The sequence below is a fragment of the Lonchura striata genome, chromosome Z (assembly GCF_050655825.1).
Source record: "Lonchura striata isolate lonStrDom1 chromosome Z, ASM5065582v1, whole genome shotgun sequence".
NCBI lineage: Eukaryota > Metazoa > Chordata > Aves > Passeriformes > Estrildidae > Lonchura > Lonchura striata.
In genome coordinates this window covers 85,452,259-85,472,532 of record NC_140740.1, presented here as the reverse complement: position 1 = coordinate 85,472,532, position 20,274 = coordinate 85,452,259, and the positions used below count along the sequence as shown (strand labels likewise).

The following is a 20,274-nucleotide window of genomic DNA, read 5'->3' as shown; positions in this document are numbered from 1 at the left end:
AATAAGACCTCCTTTCACCTCCTCTCTGCTCTGCCGTGTTTTTTCCCCCTTGTTTTCTTCCACTCACATCCATCCTGCCTGGGTGGCAGTCCCAGTTTGTCCCTGTGGAGCAGGGCTGGAGCCCAGGGGCTGGATTTACAGAATGGTTTGGGTTGGAAGGGACCTTAAAGCTCATCTCATTCCACCTCCTGCCAGGGGCAGGGACACCTTCCACTATCCCAGATTGCTCCAAGCCCCATCCAGCCTGGCCTTGGACACTTCCAGGAATCCAAGGGCAGCCACAGCTTCTCTGGGCAATCTGTGCTGGTTTTTTCACCCTCAGCATAAAGGATTTAATCCCAGGGGCTGCTCCCCTCTGTGGGAGAGGTTTGCTAGGACCCTGCTGGGGTGCTCCCAAGCCAAAGGGGATAGGAAAGCTTGAAGGAAAGGTCTGGAGAAAGGGAACTGACTCAGCTGCATGGCAGGAGAGACTGTTGAGGAGGAAGGGTGGGTAGGGAGATTGAGATGGAATAGGGAGGCTTAGTGTGAGGGCAGAAGGGCTGGAGGGTGACCCTGGATGCCGGGATGGGGCTGAGACCATGCCCACCTGTGGCAGCTGTGGTGAGCAAAGCCTTTTCCAGTGACTGCCTGGGTGTGGAAGGGCAACTGGAGCAGAGGAGAGGTCTCTGTGCAGTGGTAGCTGGTCTCCTAATGCCCTTCAGCAGCTGGAATGGAGCAGAGCTGGCACTACATCAGCAGTGAGCTCTCTGAGGACCATCTGTGAGCCAAGGGCAATGAGAACAATTACCAGCCAGAGGAAAAAAATCACCAGGAGAGAGGCTGGAAAAAGCTGTGGGGGAGGCTTAGAGCCAAGCAGAGGCAGAGAAAAGGGGATCTCTAAGCTAATGAGTGGCCAGAGAAAGTACACTGTCTGGTCTCCCTATCTCATTACACAGGGTCTGTTTAAGGAAACAGCTGTGTCCATGAGAAAATGCTTTCCCCTTGGGCTGAGCCTGTGAAAGTGGCTGGCAGGGGATGCCTCCAAAGCTGGGAATTTAACACTCAGATAAGACTTGGATGTTGTTTGGGAATGGCAATGAAAACAAGAGCTATAAATGAGACCTGGAAGAATGAATACTCTTTATTCAGGGGTTCAAAACAATCTTGAATTTGTCAGAGCTGAGAGGGCACCTTTTTGGAAGCACAACTGGGGTTTGGTGCTGGGCTGTTTAGGGCAATTGGTAAAGCCTGGATGGGACCTAAAGCCATAATGCCAAGCTGCTTGGACACAGGGAGCTGGAGAGGTGAGCCTGGAGAAGGCTCCAGGGAGACCGTCTACCTCCTTCAGGGCCTAAAGAGGCTCCAGGAGAGCAGGAAATGGATCTTGGACAAGGCATGGAGTGACAGGACACAGGGAATGGCTTCCACTGCCAGAGGGCAGAGTTTGTGTTGAAACTGGGAATAAATTCTTCCCTGTGAGGGTGATGGGCCCCTGGCCCAGGTTTCTCAGAGAAGTTGTGGCTGCCCCTGGAAGTGTCCGAGGCCAGGTTGGACAGGGCTTGGAGCAACCTGGGACAGTGGAAGGTGTCCCTGCCATGGCACTAGGGTGGAACTGGATGAGCTTTAAGGTCTGTTCCAACCCAAACCATTCGGGGACTCTGAGATTGCTGGCCTTGCCCACAGAGCTTTTCTTTGAGGAATCCTGCCAGCAGGGAGAGCAGCTTTGAAGCTTTTCCCAGGGTAGGGAAGAAACCAAGAAAAGAGTAGATATTTCCTAAGAGTAATCTGGCTGGTCCATCTGGTACTCCCAAAAAGGCCGGTGAGATGGCACAGCATGGGGGAAGGCTGTGAAGGATTGGAGGCATCAAAGTAGAAGGTGATTAGAACCCAAGCAGAATAACAGCAAGGATGGTCCCCAGGGAGGGAGAAAGCCTGGCAGGGTTCCATCAGGGAGGGTTAGCAAAGGGAGGCAGAAAATTAAAGCAGGGCAGTAATGAAGGTCAAGCTGCTATCTCCAAGGCTTTGGAAGTAGGAGTTTCACTGACTCTGAGCTGCAGAGCCTGTTACTTCAGGGAAAGGGGGATGGGAGGGACACATTAATTTGTTAAATGGGTAGAAATAAATTAGTGTATAAACCTGTGACATTTGTTTTCCCCGGTCGGGAGGGGAGAGCTGTGCTGAGCCTGGTTAGGCTGATGTTTTAACCAGGTTTGCTGAGGTTTTGTAGGCTTTTAAGCCAAACCTCCCTTTTGGTTAGTCTTGATTATAAAATCCTCTCCATCCTTGTCTCCCAGTGAAACTGTGGATTGGAAATGCGACTTTTCTGACCTCTCTCTTAAGTGTTTGGTGGCTCTTTTCTCCCGCAGCTGGAGTGCTGGGGAGGGAACCTGAAAGGGAGTGGACCAGTTGGGTCACCTTGTCCTAGATGTCACCCCAACCCTAACCTGGCTTAGGCTGCGAGCCCCTCCAGAGCCTGTTATCTTTCCAGGGCTCTTTTCTGGCCTGAAAGGGTCAGGATTCTGCATCCCCCAGGCACATCCCACCCAGCTGCAGAACTAAGCCCTCCCTGTTAATGAGACTCGTTAGGCTCACATGGGGGAGTGGATGTGTGGGGCCCCCACCATCTCTCATTCTCTTCCCCTGAGTGTACATCTCTTATTCTCTCCTCCTGACTGTTTCAGCCATCTCTGCTCCATCTTTCTGCTGGCACAGGGCCTGCTCTGGCATTTGTCTGAGGGGGTGCCACTGCTCCCACTGTGAGCAGGAGCCCATGGTGATACGGTTCAGAAGTGGGCAAGGGAAGATGCTTCCACAGCTTTTGGTTCTATTTTGCAGAACTTTGTAGAGTTTTTCACAGCCACACACTGCACTTTCCAGCTCAAGGAACCTCCAGGAGTAGGTGGTGGAAGCATGGCTTAGTGTTTGGATGGATCAGAAGTTGTGTTGAAGTAGCCTGAAGTGCCCTCACCATGACCTGTGTTGTGGCTGATGGGGGCAGTTCTGGCCCACACAGATTTGCTGTAGGATCAGAGCCTCACTGCCTTTCCCCAGGGACCCACCACAGACAGGCAGGACCACCACCTTGGCCTGGAGCAGCTGGAATTTGGTGGCAAATTACCCGTAGCTAACCTGGCCTGGTCACCCCACCACCAGCATAGGGGTGCAAGGTCTGGGCTGCCCTCACTGCCACGACAAGCTGAGCATGACCCAAATGGAGGAGCCTTTAGCAAGACCAAGCTCTGCAAAATAGCTTTCTCATGTAGAGCACATCTCTCATGGTTGCACTCCCCGAAGCCACTTCTTCTCATTTACAGGATCGTGACCTCAAGACCTGTCCCAGCAGGAGGAGAACAGGTGGAAATCATAGGGCTCCCCTGCTTCTGTAAATATCCTGATTGCCTTTTTGTTTCTTTGCCAACTTTCTCTGTTCCCATTATCTCATGTTGGGGCAGTTTTTTAAATGAGCATCTTTGGGAACAGCAAGGCCATGGAGATAAGAGCTGAGACAACTCCTGCACTCAGAGATTCATTACCTGCTCCCATGTAAGCCAGGAGGGAAGCAAGCCTGCTTTCCTTTTTCTTTTTGTTAATAAAAATATTGCAATGGAAAATTTTAAAAATCAAATTAAAGCACAGAAGGACCTGAGAAAGTGTGGGGATACAAACTATTGCTGGAGTAGAAGGGCTCATTAGAATATGAATTATTTAGGAGGACAAACTGGAATGCCGTTATACAAAGTGTCACTGACTGAGTCCAGTCTAGTGTTTGGCTGCACTTGGTAAATGACTCCATTCTATGCCTCCTCCTCTTTTTTTTTTTTTTTTTTTTTTTTAATAGAGGGGAGAAAAAAATGCAATTACAAGTTCAGCCTGTTGAAAAAGTCACGTCCTGCTGGAGCAGTCAGACCCTAACCCTTCAGGCCTTACACATCTCCCTAAATGTGCAATCTTGGGTTTTACCCAGCTGCTAAAACCTGGGTGCCTGGATGAGCACTGGGGGTCCCTGCTACTGAATTTGGGAGGGGGTGGTGCAATGGGGTTCCCAGAGCAACCCCAGCACAGCCCCTGCCTACGCAGCATCACCTGAGCACAGTGCCAACCTGCCTGATGTGCCGGCTGAGTAAGGGTTTTGAGACAAGAAGCCTTTGTCTTATGTGGTTATTTAATTTTATTTTTTTTCCCCTTCTCTTCTAAGTAATTTACTCTGGCTGCACCCTCCCTCGGGCTTGAGTGGAGTGGCGGGGGATGTTCTGCCTTGTCAAGCGTTGGTTGTGGCAGAGGAAAAACATGCTAACCTGAGCTGGAGGCGAGGAGGAAGGTGGGAGCGGAGGCAATCCCTTTTTTTGGAGGGATTGCAGCACTTGTGGTTGTGCTCTGCTCCCCAGCCTCACTGCGCTTGGGTGCAGAGCTGGGGAGGAGGAAAACGTGGGAGGCAGGAAAGGCAGTGGGGCATTCCCTGGCAGTGCTCTCACCTGCTGAGGGCTTTGTGCCAGGCACAGATAATTAAAGGCATGCTCAGGAGTGGTGCTGTGGAGATCCTATCTCCCCCTTAGTGCATGGAATCACAGGATCCCAGAATGGTTTGGGTTGGAAAGGACCTTAAAGCTCATCTCATTCCAACACCTTGCACTGGAACACGTTGGTCAAGGCCAAATCAAACCTGACCTTGAGTGTTTCTGGAGATGAGGCAAATACATTCAGGTGAGATAGAAGAGACCATCAAAATTAGGGACTCTTTGGGGATATGAAGTTTCTTGTGAGCTCCTGACGGTTTGGGTAGTGGAAGCCACAACAGGGAAGATGATCTTGTTTCTAAGGTCTTTGATCAGTTCCTGCTGCATCTTCCTAGTGGCATTTACAGGTGAGACCCCAGATGGTGGGTTTTTTTTTTTTTTTTTGGATGGGCACTTACTTTTTACCTTGCATCTGGTCAGCCCAACAAGGTCGCTGCAGTGTTCTTGAAAAAGGCTTTACCTTTGGTTTGGATCACCTCACCAAAACTCTTGGTTGGCATTCTGTGATTTTAAGACAAACTGGCTTATTTTTTTCTCCTTTTGGCAAAAGTTGAAATATTTTGTAATGTCTAGCATTAGGTAAGGCTTGTGATTTAATGCCTCATCCCTTCAATTCACCTTCAGCAATAACAATGTATTCTAAATCCACTGCTCAGGTGTTGATGGATGGGGCCTGTTTGGGTTAAACATTTGGGATTTGAATTGTTGACCTCATTCTGTCCCTGGAGCAGGAGCAGTCAGAGGAGCCCTTGAGGAACTTTGTGAGCAGCAGGCTCTCCATCACCAGTTAGTGGCAGAGTCAAATGGAAATGTGAGGCCAGCCTGGCCCTTAGCCAGATTGCATCTCCAGTTCCCATGGGAAACCAAATGTTTAGGACAAGAAGCCTTCTGCAAATCCTGACAAAAAATAGACTGGAAGCTAAATTTTTCCTTGAATTAGATTCAGGAGGATGGAAAGACATAAGATCAAAAAAATTCCATCTTTTCTGTGTGGCTGTTTCACAGGGACCATTGCCCACATTTGCTCTGTTGGATGTGGAAGTGAGCAGTCTCTGAGCTTGGGATCAGGGAACAAACATCCCACATCACTCTCCAGGGGAATGCTGCAGTGCCAGTCCAGTGCGAGACCCTCCTCCCCATCCTTGCTGCTCTGGGGCCTCCATGAGGTCCAGTGAGGGTGCCTAACCTTGATGTGGTCATTACATTGGTCAGGGCTTTCTTGGCTCTTGAGATGAAGAGGTGTTTTCTCATCTTTGGCATGACTGAGTGGGTCTGGTCCCTTCCAAGGAAACTGCAGAAGCAGCAGGAAGAAGAGGAGGTACCAGATTGTCCATCCAGACCCAGAGGAAGACACAAGTGAAGGCTGGGCAAGAAACTGCTCCTGTGGCCTGGCTTGGTGTGTCCAAATCACCTCTTTGCTCCTGTGACACTCTGAAGACCAAAGACATGAACCTGCCCCAGGGTTGAGAGTGAGAGCACACTTGAGCTGGTGGGCATGCACCCTTCTCTCTGCCACAGGGCTCTCTTCTGCTCTGAACCCAGGGAAATGCACTGAGCTTTCTGAGCCCACATCTCTCCAAAATCCACCCAAACAAGGGATAGATGTTGGCTGGCCATGGCCAGGAGGAGTGAGCAGCTTTTCCTAAACATGATGTGCCCCATGTGAATATGGGTAACCTTTGGTTTTCAAGGATGGAAGATAGAAGTAAACCAAAAAAAAGTTAAATTGAATTGAGGATGCTTCAGGGAAAAAAGAGATGTTGCTGAAGAGAGTGCTAAGGGTAGTTTAAGTGATTCTGGTGTAACCATGATGCAGAAAAGCTGCTTTCACAAAGGGTTGTTTGAGCATTAAGTCTTGCTAAATGTTTCTCAGAACCTTTTCTTTCAGCTAGAGTCAGGAGTCTGGAGCAGCAGATAAGGCCTAGGTGTCCATGTGTTCAGGCTGCCCATAAGGATGTCACTCCATGCTGTTATCTCTGCACTTTCCTTCCAGGTGTCATTGCGGTGTCTGCCCATGGGTTGAGTGTTTTCCCAAGGGATGGATAAAGCTCAGGGATGGGAAAGGCCAAATGGGATATTCCTGTTAGAAAAAACTGGTTCAAGCTTTAGTTGATTTCCTCAGGGTCACTGAGGTCAGTGTCAGAATAAAGTGTAGAAAGAGCTGGTCTGGGTCTTGCATCCTTTCCTAGGCAATATCCAACCCCAGATGCAAAGTCCTGCAGCAGGGAGCCATTCATCCTGACCTCTCTCATCACAGGCTCTGATTTGTCTTCTAAAACCTACTCTAAGAAGTTTTCCCTAGGGATGTGTGACATCCAGCCTTCTTTCTGCCTTCCTGCTGAGCCTGGGGTCTGCATCTCCCTGGGAGTTTGTGGTTTCCCCCACCACCACCTGCTACGGCATCACTGCCCCAGTTCTGAACAACCTCCCTCTGCTTTTTCTCTACTGTCCCCTTCTTCTTACTCCAGTGATGACCCCAGCCAGACACTGAGCTGTCATATCTCAGCTCTGCTCAGATGGCTTGGCCTCTCCTGTTTGTCTAGTGCATAGCTGATTTATCAGCAGCAATGTTGTATTTGCTTCCAGATAAGAAAATGCTGAATCTTAGAGCTGGGATTGAGCCTTGTGAAATCCCCCTAGAAACAGCCTGATTCCCCTCTGACAGCTGTTTGTTGGGATCCCCTCTGAATCCCCTGCAGATGTGCTTTATTCTCATAATGCAGTGCTCATTTTATAATCAACCCACCACGCCCTAGTAAATCGAATTCTGTACAAAAGCATATGTATATTATCTCTAAGCAATTATCTTTATTAACCAAACTTGTAATCTACTCAGAGAACTAAATCAGCTTTGTTTGACATGGTGTGTTGACCGCAGAACCTCTCTTGACAAACATGAGCTGTATTTCCATCCTTTAATTCCTCCTCTGAGTGACTCTTGGGAGGATTCCCATTATTTTACCCATGACTGATGGCAGGCAAGCCAACCTGTTCCTCAGACCATCCCACTTGCCCCTTTAGCAGAGCAGTACACTATTTGCATGCTTTCATCCATCTGGGTCTTCCCTGGTATTCCAAGATTTATTAAAAATTAACATCAGCAGGCCAGAGAGCTTCTCAGCCAGCTGTTGGAGGGCTCTTGGGAGCAAGTTATCCAGGCCTGCTGATTCCAAATTGTTTATCCCTGGTAGATGCTGTTTAACAACCTCCTTGGTTACTAATGGACTGGAAAGTACTTCATCCTCCTCATGTGATACAAGCACCTCATCCTGCCTTCTTTCCAGATGCGGAGCAGAAATATTGATTGAACACTTCTTGCTTTTTCTGCATCATTACTTTTCTCCCCATCTGAGCCTGTACTGCTGATTTTTACAGAGGCATTGTAATATTGCCCTGATTGTTGGCTGTCCATTCCTATATGCAGCTGAGCACTGCATGGGTGCTTTGCTCTCTGACCCTGCACAGAGAAGTCTCTGCTGTTTTGACTCCATTTCTGGGAGGGACATTCTTTGGTTTGACACAGTGTAGGACTTTGCAAGAAGCCTGAGGACCAGAAAATTCCTCTTTCTGCCCTCTATCACTTTTCATTCATTAAGGAGGAGTTTTGAATTTGCAGAGCCACCTCCAAGAGCTCCAAAAACATCAGCCCTGCCAGAAAGGATGAGATTAGCATCAAAAACTTTTGAGTTTCTTTTTAAGTGGTGACCATTCTACATGTCAACCTGTCAACCTCCATCTCCATGCTGCCATGCTAATTTTAGGTTAATCATCCCTAGGTCTGCAAGCCCTCATCTCTCCTAGCAGTTTGTGGCAGCTTGCTCTCTTCCCTGACCTAAGACAGAGCTGCTGGCTTTTTCTCCCATCTTTCCTTTGCCAGTTTCCTTCTCTTCCTGTTTCCCCAGCTGTGGGTTGTTGCAATAACAAATTCCACATCTTAGGTTGGACTCGATGATCTTGAAAGTCTCTTCCAACCTTGTGATTCTGTGATTTTGTGATCTTGTGGCAGGAGGGGCAGATGCACTCAGTGGTGGGGCTGAGATCTTCCAGGGCCATCTTCTACTTCCCTCTGGTGAGACCCCACCTGGAGTCCATTGTTGAGTGGCAAACAAACCATTAGCCCAGCACAGTGGTGACTCCTTGTGAGTTAATGAACTGAACACTCCCAGCATAAGGAGAATGTGGACCTGCTGGAATGAGCCCAGAGTAGGCCATGAAGCATCCAAGGGCTGGAGCCCCCCTGCTCTGGAGCCAGCCTGGCAGAGCTGGGGCTGTTCCCCTGCACAAGAGAAGCTCCAGGGAGAGCTCAGAGCCCCTGCCAGGGCCTCAAGGGGCTCCAGGAGAGCTGCACAGGGACTGGGGACAAGGCAGGCAGGGACAGCACACAGGGAATGGCTCCCACTGCCAGAGGGCAGGCACAGATGGGAGATTGGGAATTAGGAATTGCTGGCTGGGAGGGTGGGCAGGCCCTGGCACAGGGTGCCCAGAGCAGCTGTGGCTGTCCCTGGATCCCTGACAGTGTTCCAAGTCAGGTTGGAGCAACATGGGATTGTGGAAGGTGTCCCTGCCCATGGCAGGAGGATGGAATGGGATGAGCTTTAAGGTCCCTTCCAACCCAAACAATTCTGGGATTCTGTTGTGAGATACTGTGGGAGATGCTCACAGCTCTCATACTTACCCATAGGATGCTAGCCTTCAAATCTCTACTTGGGGAAGAGAGTCAAAATCTTTTGGAAGAAAAATGGTTGGTGTGATGAGATGCTCAGAAACAAGAGCTAAAAAAAAAAAAAAAAAAAAAGGAAAAAAAGGAAATAAAATAAGTGCAAATTATTTTATAATAAGACTAATAAATTTCCAGAAGCAGTTGCCAGATGATCAGGGCAAGCCCCCTTGATTCGAAATCTTCCAGCTAAGATTGCCTCTGCTTCTAAATGCTGGAGGGCAGGTGGGAATGAGAGCCTTGCTGCAGAAATTACTGGGTGAAGTATTTTATTTTGTATGAAGCTGGAGGGCAAAATACATGATCATAATGGTCCCTGTTGCTTGAAAATACTGATATGAAATAAACCTTTGTTTTGTAGCCTAAACTTCTATGAAGTGTGGTCTGAAATCAATGAGTAGATTTAACATGGTTATCAAAACATTGAGGAATGGAGTGATGGATGTTAAAATCTTGAATAATGGGGGAAGAAAAAAAGTTCTGCTGTAAAGTTTGGGATGGCAAGGGATGAGGATGCTTGGGGACCAAAGATGGGAGCTGTGCAGGAAAATCCTCCTGCACCCACTGAAGGGGGATTGAGCAGCCGTGTTCAATATTGTGTGTAGCTCAGGTCCTCCCTCCCGAGTACAGCGTGAAAGCACTGGAAATAAAAGCTTGGCTTTTGCTAAGGAAAAGAATGACCCATAATGTCAATTTTTTTTTTTTTAAATGTGGGAAGAAGGGCTGAATTCAATGTTTTCCTTTCTCGCTCCATCCTGCTGCAACGCTTCGCTGTGCGGCCAGGCAGGCTGGCGAGCAGATAATGAATCTGCCGAAATGTGGTTATTGATATAGCTGAGATCATTATACCTGAGGGTCTTGTGAGCTTTCCCATCTAAAGGGGCATTTTTCAGAAGGTTGTGGTCATGACATAAACAGTCTCATTCCGTCTGAAATCTCAGCTGGCAAAGTCCTGAGCCTGGGAACATTTTTTTAAATACATTATCAGGAAGGTAAATCAGGTCAGCTGCATTTTTATTTTTTCTTTCAGCTAGGAGAAGTAAAATGGTTCATTTGCCTCTCACTATTAACGTGATGCTCTGCAAGGAGCTGTGGCCTGATCCACAGCTTTTGAAAGCAAAAGAGATTTGTTTCCACCTACATCAGGGAGCTTCTGTGGAATTTGCTATTCCTGGGTAAGGATAACATTCCAGTTTGGGAAGGAAAGCAAGTGATCTGTGCAGAGGGTTACCAACACTTAAAGGCTGAAATGGTGGCTGTGATGGGCCATTGTCTTGGTTGCCCTTAGCCCATCCACGTGTGGGATGGTGTGAGTGGACCCAGCGAGGAGCTGTGGCTCATTTTGTGTGAGAGCAAAGCAAAAATAACCTGCTGAGAAATTACGAGGCAGAGAAAGCATTTCAAAATTGCAGCTGGGACTGTGAATTGCACAGGGAAGTTTAAAGTGATTGCAGTGGAGGTCAGGCTGCTCTCTGTAGCATCAGTAGCATCTGAGTCTTTGCAGATGCTCTGCCTTCCATCCTGCAGCAGACTGTATTTGGGTTTTTGTCACCTGTCTCAAATTTGGTCTGAGGTGCTGGGGAAGTTTTTTGGCATTGGGGATGGCGACAGATGTAAAGTGAATGTTCAGAAGCTCTGTGTGATCAGTACCCCCTTGGGGGTTTTCATCTCACTCATCTTTAGCTGCCCTGGGTCATGAGAGGTATCCCTGATAAAATTATGCATCAAGCTACAAGCCCTGAAAACAGGGTCTTTGATCCACTTCATGCCTTTTATTGTTAACATCCATTTGTGTTTAAATTTCATTTTATCACCATTTGTTCTTAGTTGCTCTCACCCAGTCCCAGTCCTGCACCACCACAAACTGAAGCAGACTCAGGAGTCTTTCTCAGTGAAGGGGAAGGGAGGACTGAAGCATTAAAAGCAGTGAAGTGACCTGTTCTAGTGGAAGATGTCCCTCCCAGTGACAGGGGGTTTAGAAAGATGTGGTCTTGCAGTTCCCTCCCAATCCAAGTCATTCTTAGATTTTTTTTGACCAGGATGTTGCCTTCAGGCATGTGATATCTAGCCAAATACAGGTTTAATGGAAAGTTTGTGCAGAAGTTTTGCCATGTTCTTGCTGACATGAGACTTTCCTCACACCCTGAAGCTGCACGGGACCAAGAAGGGCTGGGAACTGTGGGTCACGAAATATTTGGGAGCTCTGGGGGGCCAGAGGTGGCTGCATTTCCAGGTCAGGGAGGCAGTCAGGGATGGTCAGTGAGACGTCTCTTTCAAGATTTTCTCAATGAAGTCATATGATGTAGGAAAATCCTTCCATGTAGCTGCACATAAATTGTGTAAATATATATATTCACACACCTGTTCAATATCACCGTGGCTCCATCCAGCCTTGTTTCTTGAAAGAAATCCAACTCTGCTTCCTTTCCTTGAGAAAGACTCTGGGTAGAATTATTGACTGTCCTTCTGCTGGAGACAATGGAGCCTCATTGACTTCTGCTTTCTGTAACAAAGCACTGGGGATCCCTCAGGATCAATCTGGATTTCAACCATTAAGGTTTCAAATATGAAAACACTGAGGCTGTTTAGGGAAAGCACGTCATCAGCATTGGTTTTCACTGATTTCCTGTAGAGCTTTTTGGGTTTTTTGGGTAAGGGTATTGTGGCAGCAGTAGCTTTGTATATGGACACATCCTGGACCAGCGAATCTGCCCAGTCTGTGGCATGGGGCAACTGGTAATTCAGCCTCCTGTTGGAAGGGTGTGGGTCTACTAGCAAGGAAATATCTACCCATTCATGCTTTTCTAAGGTCCACAGTTCTCTTTAAAGATGGAAAAACAGCAGCTCATCTCTGCATCACAGGCACAGAGACCTTAAACAAGTCATGTGGTGTCCCCAACCTACTCCCTTCTGCCCTGCTGGTGTCCCAGAGAGGAAGGTGTTTGTCAGGAATGTGGGCTCACATCTCTCTTCCTTCCCCATTAAAATAAGGCCAGCATTTGGAAGCACTTAGGACAGGTTTAACTTTATTGCCATGTTGGGGTTAATGGGGACACGCACCACTGCAAATGGAAACATGTGCGAGTGTGTGGGATGGACACCTTGGAGGAAACCTCCCCAGGCTTTTCCAAGTTTCCCATTTCCAAGCATCTCTAGTGAGATTTAGTGGGGGGAAATATTTTTATGGGCTCCATTTCTTAGCAAAATCAACCTGCAAAAGGTTTACTGGTTTTTTTGTGGGGGTTTTTTTGTGTTTTTTTTTTTTTTTCCTTTACCACTGCAGTTTGGCAATGAAATAGGGATGTTTGAGGAGGAAAATTATTTTACTTTGAAAAATGTGACTGATGCAGGAAGTCTTGTTGCAAAAAATATCTTCCTCTAGCTCTCAGAGAGCTGTATTCACTAAAGTTGATTATTGGGCTCCAACTAGAAAGTTTAAAATCAGCCTGGAAAACTGAAGTACAAAAGGAAAGTATTGTATAAATTCACAAACAACAACAACAAAAAATCCTAAAACTGTGTCAAAATCTATTTTGCCCGTGAAAATCTTTACATTTGATGATTGTTTATTTCTTTTTCTGATTAGACAAACTTCCTTCAAGTATTTTTTTGGAAGGTTTTCAATTCAATATACTTTAAATTAGAGTTTTCCTTACCTGTGGTAAGCAATCATTGCAACCTTTTCTAATATATTTTTACAAGATGTTTCCTGTTGTCTTTGTAAATCAAGATGGGGTCTGGCACAACCTTTTCTTCTTTTTCTCCTGCTGTTCTTATTTCACACCTTCTTAGAAGTACTTTATTTTCTCCTCATTTTAGTGCAGGAGACCTGTTCAACCTTCCATTAACAGTGATCAAAAAAAAAAAAAAAAAAAGTGAGGTAATTTCATATGGAAAAGGGCAAATGATCTCCAGGGTTCAGTGGAACCCTTAATTGGTCTGCAGTGGTTTTGGACTTAAAGTTATCACTGAGATGTTTCAATTGTCACAGTCCACACCCAGGTATTTTTCTGTCTTAAAGTACTGGGTTTGGCTTGAAAGAATTCGGGGTTGGAATAGTTTAGGCTAGAAGAGCCCTCCAGCCCAACCATTCCCTCAGCACTGCCAAGGCCACCACCAGTAATCCATGTCCCCACATCCATACAACTTTGAAACCCCTTCAGGGATGGTTTCCACCACTGCCCTGAGCAGCCTGTGCCAGTGTAGGACAATGCTTCCAACAAAGAAGTTTTCCCCAGTATTGAATTTAAACCTCTCCTAGTGCAACTGGAAGACATTTCCTCTTGGCCTGTGTCTGTTCCCTGGGAGCAGAGCCCAACTCCCCTGGCTGTCCCCTCCTGTCAGGAGCTGTGCAGAGCCACAAGGTCCCCCCTGAGCCTCCTTTTCTCCAAGCTCAGCTCCTTCCCAGTTCCCTCAGCCCCTCCTGGGGCTCCATGCCCTACCCCAGCTCCCTTTCCTTCCCTGAACATGCTCTGATGCTTCCATGGTGCTGAGGACATTTTTGTACACCCTGATTAAAAACCATCTTGAGATGCAGCACCTTGAACAACATGCTTTTCTAGCATGGGAGAGATAAAATTTTTTCTTCAGCACATTGGCTTTGGTGAATTGGTGCAGGCAAATCCTTTTGATGGGGGTGGGGGGTGGTTGGGAAATTAGATTTTGTGGGAAGTGGAGTGTTGCATGGTTTTGTGCTTGAGGAGCTTGGGTGGGTGGTTGCACGGGTGCTCCCATCCCACAGGGGATGCCAGCTACGGGAGTACCAGGAAAAGCAGTGGGTGGCAATTGGTGTTCCTCTCCATGCCGACTTTGACAGTCACTGGATGCTGCCCAAGTTTTGCTCTGCCCTTATCTGGGGCCAGACACATTGTTCACTCCGACTTCATGTACTGATTTACCCAGACACTCCTTAGAAACCCAGTAGTCAGAGGAGCTGCAGATAGTGCTTTGGGTGTGGGGATGGAAACAGCATTAATGTTTTTTTTTCCTACAGACTGAGAAAGCATGTAATAAAAGTTTCAAAAGTAACCATGCGCTGAGCACGGAGCTCTTCCAAGCCCTGTCTGGGAGTGCCAGGTTGCCCCAGGCTATCTTACACTTGATTTTGCCTTGTGCTTCAGAAAGATTTCCCTTGTATAAACAATTTTGGTTGTGATTTCTTGATTTTTTTTTTAATGTGCCTCTTTGGACGAAAACCATCAGAAAAGCATGTAACGTGGATCTCGGTGTCCAGCTGCTGTCATCAAATTTATTGTATTAACAACAAAAAAATCTATTTCCTTGTTGTTACTATACCTGTGCCAGAAAGTAAATAGCATTTTATGAAATGCAGTGTTTCATTCAGTGTGACTGCTTAAACTGGGGCAGAATCTCAAGAACGAGCTGTTCCCTGGGGCACGCAGTGAGGAGGAGAGGAGGGAGCCCAGTTATTTATCACTCAACACAATGGCCAGCCCTTTGGGGTTGTGTGCATGCCAGCTGGGCTTACCCAGGTGAGGCTGGTCATGGCTGCTGAGATGGGCTCCAAGGGGTGCATCCTCCTCTGGGACACCCTTGTGGCCAGGGGCCACAGGAGGTGCGTGTGGGATGGGATTTTTGGCTGTCTGGTGTAGCTGAGGTGGCCAGGATTTGGCTTCCAAACCTCAGTGATGGGGGTGGGGCTTGGAAGCCCCACACTGGGCACTTTTTTCAGTCACTCCTTCCTTGGATTGGACACCTGGGCTGGGGTCTTGTCACCAGTCAACTCAGTGACTAGGGACTTGACTAACCAGCCTCCCTGTCTGAAGATACTTTGCCTCTCTCTTCTTGCTTTTTTGGGTCATTCGTGTGCCTTTTATTAAAACCTGATTTTTTAGTTGAATTACAGACAGTTATTTTTTTTTAAAGGAGGTGGTTTTCACCCCCGTCCCCATGTTTGCCCGGCTCAGATGGGTGCAGTTTGCAGGGGAAGTGGAGCAGATCACAGGAGAGTCAACCACAAGGGTGACCTCTGTGAGGGCAAAGCAGGGGTTGCTAGTTAGACCAGGGAGGGAATTGTCTCACAGGGCAGTGAACAAAAAGAATGAGATAAACCTGCTTAAAAAAAAAAAAAAAAAAAAAAAAAAGAGATTAAAAATTTCTTAAAAAAAAAAAAATCAAAACCACAACAAACCCGCATTTTTTTCTTTCTGAAGAACTTTTTGTGCTGGTTTAAAAAAGGAAACTTGAACAGATCCGGTAAGTATCAGTACGTGTCCCGTGTGTTGTTTAGACCTTAATAGTACAGGTGGACGAGGAGGGCTTGGTGCCAAATACTTTTGGTTTAGAGGGAGTGGTGGGAGTGAATTCTCCCAACCGCTCCTAGAAAGGCTTAACTTTCTGCACACAAATCAATGACAATCTCCGCTTGGCTGCAGACACCCGGGGAGCGACGCTGCCGGATTCCCCGCGCAGCCACGGCAGCGAGGGGAGCACGAGGGTCGGCACCTGGAGAGGGAAGGTGGGTCAGATGTTGTGTTTTTGACTTCTGAAATATGTGATTTTTTTTTTTTTTTTTAGTTTTTAAACCCTCTCCCCCCACCTTCCTCTCCCCAGCTTTTAGGGGTTTTGCAGGATATTGAGGGGAGGGGAATGCACTTGAATTTATTGCTCGGAGGCTAATTGTGCTCGTGTTGGAAATCTTTGGCGCGTCGTAGAGATCCTCTGTACTAATCTATCGCCATTTACATGCGTTCTTAATTGCTGTTTGAACTCAAACCCGTGGTTCTCTGTCTGATTTCCTTCCCTAGTATCTTGAATCTTTACCAAGCTTGGAGATTTTGGCTGTACATCAACACCTGTACGATACAACCTCTCAATTCGCGGGGCTTGGGCTTTTTTTTTTTTTTTTAATTTTATTTTATTATTTTTTTTTAAGTCTAGCTTAGTTATATGTTTATTTGCTTTAGATAGGAAATAGCAGTGCAAAAAGAGATCTGCCAGTATGTCTAGCTGTGTATGCAGAAGAGATCTCATGAGGCAGTTGATTAATATTTAGAATAGAATAGAATAGAATAGAATAGAATAGAATAGAATACGAATATATATTAATATAAATATTTCAGTAGATGAAAATATATAACAGAACTATAAGTTTATAATTATACAAGATAACATATATTCTATTATATATTTGTAATACTTGTTTGTTAGTATTTGTGTTGAAGAAGTTTCTGTTTCAGTTGTTCATTGCAGAAAACTCACGAAAAAAAAAATCCCATTCTTGTCTTGAATGGTTAAAATGTCTTAGAAGGTTTAATGCTGGCACAAAAATTTTGATTAAAGACATGCTGGGAAGCATGGTCAGGAGGATGTTGATGCTTGGTGCAGGGTTAAGCCCAGCTCAAGCTGACCTGCTCCACACTCCCCATGCTGCAAGCAGGGCTTGCATTGGGAAGCCACAGCTTCTTTATCTGGAGACCCCATATCTGGAGCTTGGGTGTAAATCTCAGTCGATCTTGGGAACTTTTTGCTTCTTCACTGCAAACGAGATGCAGCAGGGCAGTGTGTTATACTTAGCTAAGAACTTAGATTTTTTAACAGCTCCGTCTGGAGATGAAACTCAGTTTCAGCAGCACAGATCCCCTCTCCAGCTCCCCTGACCCCATGTAGGCAATTCCCAGATCCGCACCGCGGATAAAAACAACAGCGGTGGTTTTGTTTAAGGTTGGGCTGAATGAAAACAGGAGGGGAGGAATTTGCTCAGCAGAGGAGGAACCGGCGCTCGGCCATCCCGGTGCTGATTCCCAGAGCGCGCTGGGTGGATGGGAACGCTCAGCGCAGCCGTGCAGCGACCTGCAGCTTCTTCTGCCCCCAGAAATGGGATGTGGAACCCCCTCCACTTCACTCAGGTGCAATATTTGGGGGAATGATGCTGAATAGGACTTCTTCCTTTGCTCTAGTTGGTGGAAGTGGAATCAGAGAGGGGTTTCTCCTCCTGGAAGGATTTTGACATTGCTGGGTGTATCCAAGAGCTGTTTGCAAGGCGTGATACCATGGGCATGGCCAACCCTTTATGCCTTCAGCATCTCTAGCACCCCAAATCAGAGAAGAAATCTTTTACAGGCTTGTCAGCACATATCCCAAATATATCCAGGACAGCAGGACTCCCGCGAAGGTAAAGTGAGATGCTCTGTGGTCTCTCCCTGGTCTTCCAGTGCCTTACATCACTCCCACCTCTGCAGCAAGGACTTTCCAAACCCCTGATCCAGAGCAAGCAGTATTTAACACTGACTTTTTGCCTGTGCTTGACACTGTTTACTTCAGGTGCCAGGCAGTGAGGAGTCAGAGCTGGCGTGTTTGAGCACTGAGCAAGCATTAGCTGGAGAAACCTGGGATTTTCCAGCAAGCCTGGGGCTGTCCAGCACCTAACTCCCGTAGCCTCCTTTGAAATGCCTCCTCTAATTAATAAATAAGTAGCAAGTTTCACTGACATAATTTCAGAGCTATTGCTCTTAATTAAATAACAAGTTATTAAAATAGTTTCAAAACTGGAGTCTTCCCTGCCCAGTTCATAGTCCTGGTCTTTTTCCCATTAAGTGTCCGTGTTGGAATGCTTTTATACACTTGGAAGAAGTTAGAAAAGGTGAAGGATTTCAGACCGCAGAGAAATATGACATTATTGAGTGTGTGCACAATCTTGGAAAAGCAGGCAGTGATGGGAGGACCTGTCCCTGGCCCTGCCAGTGCCCCTGTCTTCCTGGCAGGATGGAGATGGGAATATGGAATCAAGATGGGTCTCATCTGTGTGTCGTTATTCCCCTTAATATTTGTATTACTTATATATATATAAATATTTTATATAAACATAATATGTATTATATTTATAAATATACACACCTGTATAATGTATCTTTTTGAGTATAATACATACTGTTAATTTACATACAATATAAAAATTAATATAATGCACATATATGCTATTACATTGTCATTTAATGTTGGAGAATGGGCAGCCAGCACCCAGCTGCAGGTCAGGTCAGTGAGGTAGCTGCACGGTTTATTTTCCTTTCCCTGAGAAAGCTTTAGTGATGAATAGAGGGAGGGGATCTGAGGCTGGGATGCTTCTGCCAAGAATGATTTGGAGGCCTCTTTATATTAGTCAGAGCTTTTTTATTCCTTACTGGAAGCCTGAGAGGAGCTGCGTGCCTGATGGCAACTTTGCTCACAGGTCTGCATAAGTCTCAAGTATCACTTGTGTGAGCAGCTTGCCTTAATTGAAGATTTATTTCTTGCTACTCTAGGATTGCCTTCTTCCCTATTCCTCAAAAAGATGCCCTTGCACCTGAGGAATAGGTGTGTGGTGGTCCTGAGTGATTTTTTTTTGAGGTGGGTGAAAGGCCGCCATATCCCAGCAGTTTTGCAAAGGGACTTGATGTTCTTGGCAGCTGCAGAAGAGGAGGAGGAGGGAATGCCCACACCATGAAATCTCTGCGCTGTCTCCATGTGGATTCAGGCGGATGCTGGGACCATCAAACGACTTCCACCTCCCAGGCAGAGGCAGCAGCCCAGCACTGCTGTCCCCCTCCCTGCTCTGCTTAGCAGGAAACCAGTTTGGGAAGTGCCTCTGTGTTGCCCGCGGATGAGCCAGCCCAGGAGGAGGAAGGAGACCACTTTGGATTGAGGTCCTGGCACTGCAGGGAGGAGGCAGGGTGGAGGGATGGAGACCAGCCAGCTTCCTAACTATGCAAACAACCCACACCCATGTTCAGTGTTTATCCCTGCCGAGCCCGTCACCATGGTATCTGGGCACCTTTTGCCAAGGTGAGTTGAAGCTGATGGAGCAGATCCTCAGCCAAACCCCAGGCTCTCTAGGCATGTGCCTGGGAGGTCTCCTAGATCAGCTGGATCTTCCAGAGCTAGTGCTGCTGGGATAATCCCAATCATTTTGCTGCTGCCTTTGGACCCCCTGGTGCTGCCTGCCTGCTCCCTGGCTGACTCTTGTTGCCATGAGCTCCTCCAAGCAGGTGCATCCTCACTTCTGCCATGGAATTTCTTTATGTGTCACACCACAGTGCCAGGGGGGTGGTTGGAGAGGTGGATCCACAGGCCCCTGTGCTGGCACTGCTGCCTTCATGCAAAATCTGTGCCCCTTCTCCACCATGTGGCTCTGAGAGGGAAGAGGAAGATAAGAGAAAGAGGAGACAAGAAGAGAAAGAGAAGAGAAAAAAATCAATGGAAAAAGAAAACAGCAAAGAGGGAGGAAAAGCAAGAGCATGTGCTTTTCTGCAAGTCTGTTTAGCTTAAAAAAAACCCAACAGTTTCTTGTTATGGATGTTGAGCAATTTCAAAACGGGAGATGTCCCCTCCTGCCTTAGCAGCAAATCACTGTCCCGGCCCCTCACTGAGGGTGTGTGGGAGGAGATGAGCCACATCGGATCATCCCTGCCTCCAGTGTCCCTCCAGATCTTCTCCCCAGCCTTGCAGGGATGCAGATTTCCAGTGCAGCAGCCTTCCCTCCACAGAAATAATAATTCAAGGGGTGAGACTCAAGGCAGCTGTGGGTGGATTTGGTGGCTTCTCATTTCCAAGTGTCTGCCCAGCAATTACATTATGGTACATTTACCTCAGTGCTGAGGGGCAGAATGCCAGCTAGGAGGGGGCTTCTGGAAGCCCACCTCAGCTGGGATTAGTACCTCCATGCCACAACTGGATGCTAAAAAGGAATGGGCTGTGAAAGAATGGATTAGATTTGCTTTCCTTTGTTGTGAAATGATTTTGGTTGGAAGTGACTTTAAAGATCACCTATTCCACACACCTGAAGTGGGCAGGGACACCTTCCACTACCCCAGGTTGCTCCAAGCTCTGTCCAACCAGGCTTTGGACACTTCCAGGGATGGGACATCATGACTTGCAGCTCTCACTGCTGTCTATCTTTAGAGCAATCTTTTGCTCCATGTTCAATTTATGGATGAGGCAACCCCCTCCATGAACAGGAGGCAGATCTCGACCTCTTTGAGGTGCTGGGTAGCTTTGGGAGCTGCAAGGGAGCATGAGAACCTCTGAGTGTTGCAGGGCTGTGATTTACATCCATGACAGGGCCTGGTT

General features: G+C 47.1%; 1 protein-coding gene across 11 annotated transcripts in view; it reads left to right on the top strand.

Moving 5' to 3' along the window:
• ZBTB7C (zinc finger and BTB domain containing 7C) overlaps nt 1-20,274 on the top strand; it is a 153,186-nt gene that overhangs the window by 85,839 nt on the left and 47,073 nt on the right. Inside the window, exons 1-2 of one of the 11 annotated variants that reach the window (XM_085566112.1) lie at nt 3,780-15,426; nt 15,606-15,688. The exons of 8 other annotated variants lie outside the window; for them this stretch is intronic. Coding sequence is in view for 1 of the 3 variants with exons in the window: in XM_085566111.1 (XP_085422237.1) it covers nt 15,582-15,688 (107 nt within the window). In the remaining 2 variants the exon portion in view is untranslated. Of the gene's footprint in view, nt 1-3,779; nt 15,689-20,274 lie in introns of those variants that run through there. 2 more of the 11 variants (XM_085566113.1, XM_085566111.1) reach the window with 2 other exon arrangements.